General features: G+C 32.7%; 1 protein-coding gene across 2 annotated transcripts in view; it reads left to right on the forward strand.

Annotated features, from left to right (window-relative positions):
* The window catches only part of FSTL5 (follistatin like 5), a 577,539-nt gene that overhangs the window by 492,647 nt on the left and 72,354 nt on the right, over nt 1-12,538 (forward strand). For both annotated transcript variants that reach the window (XM_017871750.1, XM_017871745.1), the window contains 2 exons: nt 5,145-5,252; nt 9,325-9,449. In XM_017871750.1, coding sequence (XP_017727239.1) covers nt 5,145-5,252; nt 9,325-9,449 — 233 coding nt within the window. The remainder of the gene's footprint in view (nt 1-5,144; nt 5,253-9,324; nt 9,450-12,538) is intronic.

Genomic DNA, 12,538 nt, shown 5'->3' on the forward strand with positions numbered 1-12,538 from the left:
CTCATTAAAAGAGCCAGGTTGTATAAGCTGAGTGCAGGAGTATAATTATTTTTGTTACATAAAATAATCTCAATTTCAACATCAGAGAATTTTTTTAAGAAAATAAATAATAGTAATAATGATCATGATCTTAATAATAATAACGAGTTGCCATGCTACAAAATGTTGCAACTTACTTTTTACAATTAAGTAGACTTAGAAGTTTATTAATTATAAATTGAGAATACGATTTCACTAAGTATTATTCTAAGTGCATAGTTTATATCATTAACCTAAACAAACACAAAAAGCTTAACTTCTGGGAGCATAGAATCTATTAGATGGAGGCAGATAATAAATAAATATAGTAAAATACAAATTATGCCATATGTAAGGTGGTAAGTGCTTTTGGAAAATGTAAAAGCGCAGAGCAAGGACAGGGGGGCTTGGGAAAGCTGAGGAGAAGGGGTATGCACACAGGGAAGGAGGGTTTGATTATTAAATAGGGTGATCAATCTGGCCGTGCTGAGAAAGTGAATTATGAGTAAAGATGTTGAGGAAGTAGGTATTGGGATTCTATGGAAGAACTTTTCAGGGAAAGACCCTCCAAAAGGCAGAAGCATAGATGACATATTGGATGAACAGCAATGGAGGCCAGGAGATTCTGTATCAGAGACATCGAGGAAAGTGTAGTTGGTGACGAGGCTGGAGAAGACTGGGGAGGTGTCAGTTCAGGTAAGGCCAGGTGGTCATTATAAGGACTTTTGGTTTTCAGTCTAAAAGAAATTAGAAGATCCTGTAAATTTCAAGAGTATCTTAGCAGGTATTTTGTAAAATCCAGCATAAAATTTATCTCTTCCAGAAACTGATATTTTGGAGCTGATTATTGTCATGACTTGTCTGATGCTTAAAGAATGAAAAAAAAAAAATCACTCAAACAAATTTGTGAGAAAGACTGATGAGTATAAGGTTAGAAGTTAGACACCATGTGATAATGATAATGGTGACTGTGTTCATGGGGATAGTAGAGCTATTGCAAAGGGATCATCATTTAGAAGGTAGATTCAATTGCATTTCCTGAGGATGTGAAGTATGGGAGGAAGATGGCAGTCAAGGATAACAGAGTCTTTGCAATCCTTTGCATAACAGGTGGAGAACCATTTCAACTCTTTCGTGACAAAGAAGTTCAGAAGTTGTCTTGTGGCAAAAACAGAATTTCTTACGTGTCAAAAATATTGCCCTTCTGTTCTATAAAATCCAGTTGGTCTAAATTTACTAATTCTTTAAAGTCAATTTCAAGAGCACATGAGCAAGTATTTTGTAAAATCCAGCACATTATTTATTCCCTTGCCAAAGCTGATGGTATTAATAGTAACATATCTGCTTCTCTGACTGAAAATTGAGTCATGAAAGTATTATCCTGAAGGTAGCCATTTGGAAATATTTTTATCATTAATATATGATTCTGAAAAAAAAAAAGAAAAAACAATATATGATTCTGTTGATGAAAATCATATAAATGTTTCCTGTATAAAATGTGTTATTTTATACTTGTAAACTTATAAATAAATTTTCTTAAAATTGCAATTTTTCCAAATAAAGTATGTTACATTACTTTTTTTATTTTGATCTGCATATATTTTTCAATTCTGGTGAACTTTTATAACCAGACAGCAAAATAACTGAATTTAGTGCAAAACTTTTGAAAAGCTGAAACAAAATGTTCAAAACTTTTAGAAATCATTGAGTAGACATTTTTCAAAGTCCAAAGTTATTTTGAAAATTGGCTGATATTTTTCTCCTCCAAATACATATATCCTAATTTATTTGAAGGCAATTCATCATGAACTGCCTTCTGATACTTCCTGTAAAATATTTCCATAAGTTAACTTTTAAAAGCATTCTCTTTTCATTCATAAAATATTCGTTCTTGAAAGCTCAATGAAAGCCTTACCTCTTTTCCTTATATTTTATCCTGCATTGTACTGCTTCCTCTGAGCTTTCGTAGTGTGTGGTCCTTTTATTTTATTTTGTGACACACATCAAGTTATTTTAAGTGCTCTTTTCACCCTCTAGTCTGTAAATTCTTCAAGGACAAAAACAGGTTTATTTTCTCTTCTAGTCTCAGTTCTTTCACTTACATGAGAAAACATTATGATGCTAACAGTCACTAAAACATCTAGCTCGATTAGTGTTTCTAATGGTAGTAGTAGTAGTAGTATGAGTGGTATTTCCATGGTACTTAGTACTCACCAAGCACACCCTAAGTACTTTACTATCTCACCTAATACTCACAATAACCCTCTGAAGTAGGTATTATTACAGTCTCCATTTTATTGTAGAGAAAACTGAGCCATAGAAAAATTTAGTAACTTCCCAAGGTACTATTATTGTTGTTGTCATTATTATTTTAATGTAAGTGAAAGAGTTAAAGTTTGAAATTGGCTTCAGAATAAATGCTCATAAACATGATCTATACAGACTTACAGTGATTCTCCATTAGGATTGTATTGCTTGCAGAGATGATGGCACGTATTTGAGCCCCTTAGGTTTCTTTTTAACTTCCAATAGAGGAAAAAGACCCAAAGCAATGTTTTTTATACATGAGGCATAAATAAGAGAGCAACATATCCACACATTCCCAGGAATAAACAATCAACTAAGAAGGAGTGTCTTTCATATGCAGAGAGGTTCCCACATTGGAAAGGAACACAGACTATCAGATCCCATCTGTCCTTGTTATTGGCTGGACTCCACCAAGGAGTCTGATTCTATTTCCTTACCCATTAAATGTGGGTGTTAGCCTAACCTATGGTTTGTAGTATGTCTCTATAAGATAATACTTATGAAAGACCTGGTGAAAAGAAAAACAATTTGTGAGAGCTGGCGAACTGGAAATTTTCATTCAAATTGTTCCCAGATCCTTACCGTTACTTACAGACCTTTGATATATTCTTACAATTAAGTAATAATGAGGTTTTTTTTTTTACTGTTGCTTTTGTCATTTGTGTTGACTATCTTATCTTTAACATTTTAAAGATCTAAAGATTATTTCATTTAAAGCTGCATGCAAAATAGGCTATTACGTTCACACATAGATAAAGTTTAACATATAAAGGGAAAATATGAAAATCAAAGGAATCTTATGGCTTTCTCATTAGTGTATTGATTAATGATGAATTTTTAGGGCTATATATGCACTGAAATTATTGATTAGTACATGAAAAAATTTAAATGAAACATCTGGCATTCTAACACAGTTAACAGAATCCAGATTAACTGTTCCTTAAGCAATAAAGCTATTTAATTACCTAAATAACATCAAGTCTGGGAATAGCTGTTCTATGTTTGTGAAGCAACTCAAGGTTATAAAGAATTCAGTTTCCTTTTATTTTTCTCCTCTGCACCCTCAAAGTATTGAGTTTTCCTCTTAACCTAATAGCTTCCTGGCGTCTAAATGACTTTGGAAACTAGAGGCTTAATATCCTCATAGGACAGCATTCAAAGTGGGAAATAAGAGAACGTGTGGTGGAAGGAAGCCTTCTGTTATCTCTGTTGATGGAATGGAGTATTATTCTCAGAAATCATGCATCATATTAATCTTTACAATACAGAACTAAAATATGCAATGTGACCACTCTTAGCCTCTGAAGAGTCTGGGAAACTCAGTATCAGTCAAAAGGAAATAGAATTAGTAATTTCCTTGGATCTGTGGTGCTTGCCAAGTGAGCTACCTCCCCTGAGGACATTGCTGTCCATCTGATCCCCAAACAGTATACTGACTCTCTTTGCCAGGAAAAAAGGGGTAAAGACACTAATATAAAAAATGTTTAAGTGAGTTTGCTCCAAAATCCAATAATTATTCCAGTAATGCAAGAATATTGAGAATTTTAAATAGGCAAAATGAAGGGCATTATTTTATAAAAGAGATGCCTTAGTAAGACTTAATTGCTAACATTTAATTTAAAATATGAATTTCCATATTTCCAACCACAACTATAGTTTACCTGTTACTAATGCACTGAGAAGAACATTGCATTATGGATAAGTACTTAGAAAATTCTCTAAGGATATTTAATAGAGCTTTGGGAAGAAATGCTTTCACTATTGGATAAAGTTTGCTTTATTGGATACAATTTGTTTTATGTTACCTAGTTAGAAAATATATAAGTACCTACTCCTGGAAATTAATTTTAAATGTTGTTAGGTTGTAATATGAATAGCATAAAATTAAGGTGAGTGAAATAACTTCCTGGCATCAATTTGTTTTCTGAGAATTTTGTTTTAAGTAAATGCTAAATATTATAAATATTAGCAGAAAAACACATTTTCATACCACACATGGTGCATAAAAAAATAATACTTTTTTCTTCTGTGGTTTTGAATTTCTCATTAAGGAAACTTGATTAGCTGATCATTCGTTAGAATTACAGCCATATATCAGATTGTTGGCATTTTGACATTACAGATAGTAAAATCTCGTAACCAGAATTGGGTTAAATAAATCTAATAGTGTAAACATAGTTCTCACCTGCATTCAACACTTAATTAAAATGAATATATTAATCACTTATATCTTGAGTTTCTAAATAGCTTCTCCCACCTCACAATGTGCATAGGTAATAAATGAACTGAAAGCTATGTACAGTTATGCAAATGATAAACAAAATGTTTACCATGTATATGATAATTGTGATCATGATAATCATATATGATAAAAAATTTAGAAAGATAATATTTTATTAATTTATATGAATAAAGGATCCAAGGAAATTACTAATTCTATTTCCTTTTGACTGATACTGAGTTTCCCAGACTCTTCAGAGGCTAAGAGTGGTCACATTGCATATTTTAGTTCTGTATTGTAAAGATTAATATGATGCATGATTTCTGAGAATAATACTCCATTCCATCAACAGAGATAACAGAAGGCTTCCTTCCACCACACGTTCTCTTATTTCCCACTTTGAATGCTGTCCTATGAGAATATTAAGCCTCTAGTAAAGGATGATATTTTCAAATATCACATAAGGGCTTAGGAAATTATATATTTGGCAAATTAAATTTTTAATCTGACATCTAAATTAGAATCTTCATAATTTCCGGCTTAGCTCTAAACTAATAGTTTAGTCTAAAACATTTTTTTCAATTCTTCTTTATTGTAGGCAGTGAGCACAGACCCTGTCCCAGTTAAATTACACTATGACAAATCGCATGATCAGGTCTGGGTGCTAAGCTGGGGTACCTTGGAGAAGACATCACCAACACTACAGGTAAGTGCATCTCTGTATATTAGAGAAAATAAACATCTTTAAAGCTTTCAACATTTTATTGGATATTTGTGATCATTTAACAATGACATTTTTCCATCTGAAGACTACAGCTTTAATCATAACTAGATAGGCACAGAAAAGGGCAAAAAAAAAGTTGGCACTCATGTACTTTTGGACGGGGAAAAATCGTAGGTTATATGTATTAAAGGTTATATTTATATGCAAAAAGAATAACCTATAGTGACAAAGCTGATGCCATGAGGAGGAAAAAAAAGTCATAATTTACTTTTCAACAATTTTGGTAAGGCATGTATGATAGAGACAAAGAGAATTCGACAGCAAAAGCCTCAAAGCCATTTCCATTTTTCTCTAATCAGGTAATATTCTATTATCTGAGGAAAGGCTTATTTCTAAAGGAAGAATAGAGGTGTTATTCTTATAGATTTTGCCTCTGCCTTGAAGTTGTTTATGTGAGAACTTGACAGATACAGAAAAAAAAAAAATCTGCATTTTGGTCATGACCTTTTGGAACAGTCTTTAGACTTTTATAATTACAAGTTTAAACAGAAACAGAAAGGGAATGGGAATGAGTGTTTGGTCCTGGAAATGTGTTTAATATTACAGTATTTTTCAAAATGCTTTGCGATTTTGCTACTGCCTCTCTTAACAAGACCCAAAATTATTAACTTTTGGACATTTTAAAATAAATTCTTTTAAATGAAATAATTTTATTTTTAATCAGTTGTCACTACCAAGACTTTTAGTATTTCTGAGTTATTTTCGGTATCGCAATATTTAACTTTCAAATGACACTTTTATGTAAATAGAATATTTTAATACAGCTAGCATAATGATGGATCATTTTATATTCACTAGAAATATGTGTCATTTGAAACATTGAAAATATATTATAGTATTTTAGTTATTTAGTTTGCAAATCAATCCACTCTCAAAATTTGAGGTCTTAAAATTAAAGGATGACTCACAATTCTGTGAGTTGGCTACCTGGGCAGCTCTGCTGATATGACCTGGGAGCACTCATGGGCTCCAGTTACCTGATAACTTGGCTAGAGGTGGAAGGTTCAGAATGTCCTAGCCCTCACATCTGTCACATGGTGGTAGTGCTCAGCTGGGTGCCTTGCGTCCCATGCATGTGATGCTTACCCTGCATCTTCACAGCATAGCAGTTTTAGGTTACAAAAGTGGAAGCTACAAGACCAGCTGAGGTATGGGCTTCAAAATGCACATAAACCCAACTTTGCTACATCGTATTCATCAAAGCAAGTCACATTGCCTACCCAGATTCAAGAGGATAGAATGATAGAGCCAATTTCTTGATGGACAAAGCACAATCTTCACAAAGGGCAACTTTTAGAATCATCTATCACAATATGGTAATAGGTGCTTGTTATTTGAGATTTTGTATTCATGCATACTCTTTGCAAGATGAATAAAACAGGTCAATATATATGATTTTTTAGAAAATATTTTTATAAATTATTTTAATACACTATCAACCTTAAGATTAGCATAGCTTAAAATTTTAATTTTTTTCATGCCTTTCTTTTAAAAAACTAAAGCTGCATATATTTTATTATACATTTTCTCCAGAATTGATCTCATCCTCTCCCCTTTGATTCATGCTACTTGGATAGATTAACAACTTTCCCAGTGTTGCAATTCTGCCACAAAATAGTTTAGACAAATTCCTTTGACATTGTACACAGAAAAAAGCCTTCTGGAGGTGTTCTTCACACACATTATTCAGCCATCTAAAATGGGTTCTTCATTTTCTCTGGATGCCTAATAAAAATATTGTGTGTGAATAGAATATGGTAAATTTTAAAAATATTTGCTGGGTGGGAGTGGAAGGTGTCACAACTGAAAATATAAAATAAAGTGTAGGAATTGAGAAATATCCTTTAAAAAGGTATATACAAGAAGATTTATTTACATAAGGTTTATGTGTGTGCATATTGTATGAATATGGATATAAGACTGATTAGATAGATAGGTAGATGGATAGATAAATAGATAGATTGATAGATAGATAGGCAAACAGTATGATAGGAAACCCAAGATCTCTGGATCAGAGAACAGGCCATTTCTCACTCATGGAGAGTGTTAGTGTTTATGCCCCAGCCCTAATCAACTTTGGGTCACGTGGAGAGACTAATGCTGCCCTGCATGTTCAGCACAGTTGCATGAAAGAAGTGGTACCCTAGAATTATAAGTCTGTATGGTTTTTTAGGCTACTGTCATATCAGCCTATCCTTTGTCTGGAGAGATAATCATCATTACTCTAGAATGTATGAAAATCTTCCCCTGGAAGAGGAAGAGTAGCTCATTTCCCTTGAATGTCAGTAAATGGTTCAAAGGAGATAATTCTCTAAATCTCTCAGGAGCAAGACACTATCACTAGTCTCCAAGGCATTTTTGCTATGCCATGAGCCTTAAACCAAGTTTGCCAATGCTCTTTGCTGTGAAAGACCTGACTCTGCAGAAATGTCAAAATATTTGTGGATAATCGTCTCCCAAACGATTATCAGGAAACATTCACAAAGGAAATGGAAGTTAAGACATGCTTCCTTTGGAGAAACTGAATTCACAAAACCAGAAATACGGGCAAGTCCTCACTTGCCATTTAGTGTTTCCCATGCCATCATGTTGAAAGATTAGAGAAATCGATGCTGAAGTATGTTCTCAAGGATCAGAAAATTATACTTATCTTTTTCTTTGCATTTTAATTTTATTATAATTTAATCCATACATCTTTGTCAAATATAAAAGCAAAATATGTGTTTTCTGAGATATTTATAATTAATAAAGACTAATGTCATAATTGTAGATATATGACAATATTTTCCAATTAATGTCCTCAGATGGATTCTCAAAGATTTATCGTAATTTATTTTACTTTTAAAAGTCGTATATGTCTTATAAAAAATTCAAAATACTACTTTAAAAATTATAATGAGTCTGTAATCCACAAATTTCACAATTGGAATATAATTAATGTCGTATCAAATGCACAATAACTAAAGAAAATATTCCCAGGAAATAACTTGAAATAGAGGCCTTCCATTTTGCTATTGTTCAGGAAGTGGGCCCCAGCCAGGAGGGATTCCGATGGAACTCAATGAAAGTATATTCGTTTAAATGAGGAAAATTACCCTTTAGGAAAACAAACTAACTCTAAAACTAAAATGATAAAATAAAATCTTGTCATAAAAACCAAGGAGAAGTTTTAGTCATGAGGGAGAATCACTATTTAACTTAGTCAGTAGTTTAGGAAGTTATTTTGATGGCCATATATAGAACGTATTTAAAAGGGGATAAATTAAAGGCAGGAAAAAAGCCCTTTAGAAGGCCACCAGAACAACGGCTGTGCAGTAGGAACAATGAAAGGTAACAGGAGTGTAAATAGATGTAAAGAACTAACAGGATTTGGTAACTAACGGAATAAGGGAAATAAACTAGTTTAAATGTAGTTGACCTTTTCTTTAAAGGACTATAAAAGTTTCAAAAAAATTCATTATGAAAGATGAAATCTCTTTTATTAAAACACTTAAACCCATTATTTTTCAATGATAGGAGGAAAACCTTTTAAAATATGGATTTATGTATTCTAAGATTTTACAAATTTAAAATATTTCACATGATTTAATTTGGAGTTTTCAAAACTATGTTGCCAGTTATGTTATACTGAAGGGATTTTGTCCTAATATCACACATTTCCTGTATGTTTGCATTTAATTTTCTCATTATAAGAAGATTAGGATTTTTATAAAAAAGAAGTTGCTTATATGCCTATTTATTTTATACTTTAAGCTGAAATTGTTCAAGACAAATATTTTTCTATTTTTTCTTTATAGAAACAACTGTTTCTATATTGAAAATAAGCAAAACATCACAGAATTGTAATTCGTGTAATAATATATTAATTTTCAGGATGGCATAAAGTCTATGCAAACAACTGCCAGAAACATTTATTTCATCTCTAAATAAAATTAAAGCTTATACTACGAAGTGACTGCATTGTTAAGGTCTAACCAAGGTGTATTCTGTTTAGGTAATTACCCTGGCCAGTGGTAATGTGCCTCACCACACGATCCACACCCAACCAGTGGGAAAGCAATTTGACAGAGTGGATGATTATTTCATTCCCACCACAACACTCATTATCACCCATATGAGGTAAGTGCTAAGTTGAATGATCAACTTTTTAAAGATTTATCCCCAGTTTAATAGAAAGCCATGTGAAATCGTAAAGAAATTTAGTTATAAAACAAATACACATGTACAATTGCACTCGCTTTAGCTTTGTCGTGTCGGCTTACTGAACCTTTGTTTATCAACATTAGTGATGAGTTCCCCATAATATGTTTCTCTTTATGCCTAATGGAGGTGTGAATGTGTGAAAATACAGTTTTATTTTTAAAAATTACTTTAACGATGTTTTGCAAATTGTCATTAAGATTTTCTGACTGGGCTCTTACAAAATGCTGGCATATCCCCCAAAAATAAATAATTTAGAAGACAAAATCACTTCTCAAATGGAGAGAATGTTAATTGAAACTTGGTATGGAGAAGCAGCCACAGTCATAGAAATGTATTCAATATAAGTATTTTGTTCACTCTCATGTCATTTTTAGATCATATTGTAATTAATATAAAATTGTATTAGGAAATACAAGAAGTTGAAATGAAATGTTTGAGGTCTGCACTTTGAGAAAAGATGCTAGTGTGTTTTATTCTTGATGTATTCACAACAGGTGAAAAAGTAATATTAACTTCTAGTGATAAAACTGCAAAGCTTTATAGAAGAGATTTAAATGCTAAAATGAGGAGAAGGTTGGCATATCATGATATTATGTATTATGTATCTTTAAAATCTATTGAAACAATTTAAAATATTTGCTTAGCAATGTTAAAAATGAATTTGAACCAAACAAAGATTCTGTCCTTTTTCTCAAGTGAATTCTGATGTGTGGGAACTGCTCCAGCTAAGTTATGTGAGCCATTATTGGATTATTGTGCATATTTGTTTCCTTATTTTAATTAAAATTATATCATCTAAAAATTGCAGTTGTGAGAATTATGAAAGACTGCATAATTCGAATTTGCAAAAAATAAAAAGGGGGATTAATAAATCAGAATCGTAACTCATAGTCAAAGATAGAATAAATTATTCCTTGCAAAGTCAAGCATATTTTCAAAGCTTGATATATTTGTCAATCAATTAGCCATTATTTTCAGAATGCCTATTATGTGCTCAGCAAAAAAGTGATTAAATAACATAATGTACAGGCCGGGCATGGTGGCTTACCCCTATAATCCCAGCATTGTGGGAGGCTAAGGTGGGAGTGTAGCTTAAGTACAGGAGTTCAAAACCAGCCTGAGCAATATGGCAAAACCCTGTCTCCATTAAAATTACAAAAATTAGGTGGCATGGTGGCACACACCTGTAGGCCCAGATACTCATGAGGGTGAGACAGGAGGATTGCTTGTTCCTGAGAGGTGGAGGTTGCAGTGAGCTGAGGTCACACGTTGTGCTCCAGTCTCTGTAACAGAGCAAGACCCTGTCAAAAATAATAATAATTATTATTTTTACAAATTTTTATGGAAAATAAATTATTGAAACTACTGATGAAATTAACTATCTGAGACTATCTGATGAAACTATTGAGACTATCTGATGAAATTAATAATTTTAGGTTCTGATTGTAATAGCTCAGGAACTTAAAATCAGAGTTGAACTGAAATGGCACCACTTAAAATGATATCTGAAAATATATGAAGTTTTATACACATTTGATGAGGATAAAATTTCATTTAATTGTCATTGGGTGTTATGACTAATAAATATTCCTTTGTTATTTTCAAGTTATTGACAAAGTATTAATAACCAATAATTAGATATGTAACCTTTGTTTTTATCTCACTTGCCTATTCCCTATTACTGTATTTAGTATACTATTATCAATCCTCCTTATTTTTTTAAAATGTAATATTAATACAGTTCAATTTCTTTGAGAAAAGTTTTAGTGTGTATGACACCACTAGGTATAATTGTGTATAGTTGGGAGTGTTTTCATCCTATAATATGTGAAGTTATCATTATGTTAAAATACCTACTGGGGTCAAGAGCATAGACTTTGGTGGCATGCAGTAAGTACTATTTGTAATTCTGTGTTTGTAGATATAATTTATATTTTGTCAGACCATAGCGTCTCTTTGAGTTCTAAATGATTACCTCAGAGCTGGAAGTGGAGCTAATATTAATTCAAAACACATCTAAATATTGTGAAGAACTATAAGGCACACATTTATTTTAGTTCTATATATTATGAAAAAGAGTGAAAAGTATAATCAAGGATATTTTTAAGCATCTTTATATTCTTTCGAGGAGTGTGCAGTGAAATGCATGGGTATTTCGTCACTACTTTATTTATATGTATTTAATTTAGTAAGAGTAATTTAGTGAGAATAAAAATTAAATTATGGCAATTCTACCTGCATGTAGAATCCCATTTTAATGAACATGGATGATCATCAAATTTCTTAGTGCAACTCGAAGTAATTACTCATTTTACTACAGTGAATGCCAGGAGTAAAATTAACATGCGTTTCCAAAATAAACTGTTAACTGCGTAAGGTAGTTTCAACATAATGAGAATTTATTCCACATCAGGAACACCTGAGTGATTGAATATGGTCTTTCCTCTTACCAATTTCATACAGTTTCTTTCTTTCTTTCTTTCTTTCTTTCTTTTTTTTTTTTTTTGAGACAGAGTCTCCGTCTGTCGCCTAGGCTGGAGTGCAATGGCACAATCTCGGCTCACTGCAACCTCCGCCTCCTGGCGGAGTTCTCCTGACTCAGCCTCCCGAGTAGCTGGGATTACAGGGGCCCTCTACCACACCCAGCTAATTTTTGTATTTTTAGTAGAGATGAAGTTTCACCATCTTGGTCAGCTTGGTCTTGAACTCCTGACCTCAGGTGATCCACCTGCCTTGGCCTCCCAAAGTACTGGGATTACAGATGTGAGCCACAGTGCCCAGCTCATATAGTATACTTCTAAGCAAATTCAGCATGTATTTAAATATGTGCTGCTGAGATTGAATCGTTATGAATTGTGTTTGTCAGAATTTGACACTACTTTCTGACTGTTGGGCTCAGTAGATATTTCCGTGCCAGGCAGAAGGTGTGCAACATATGTGTTGAATTAATATTAGTTTTCTTTCTCTGACTCTACATCACATTAATCTGCTTTTCTCTCATGCTG

Source organism: Rhinopithecus bieti, unplaced genomic scaffold (assembly GCF_001698545.2).
Source record: "Rhinopithecus bieti isolate Rb0 unplaced genomic scaffold, ASM169854v2 scaffold_762, whole genome shotgun sequence".
Lineage (NCBI taxonomy): Eukaryota > Metazoa > Chordata > Mammalia > Primates > Cercopithecidae > Rhinopithecus > Rhinopithecus bieti.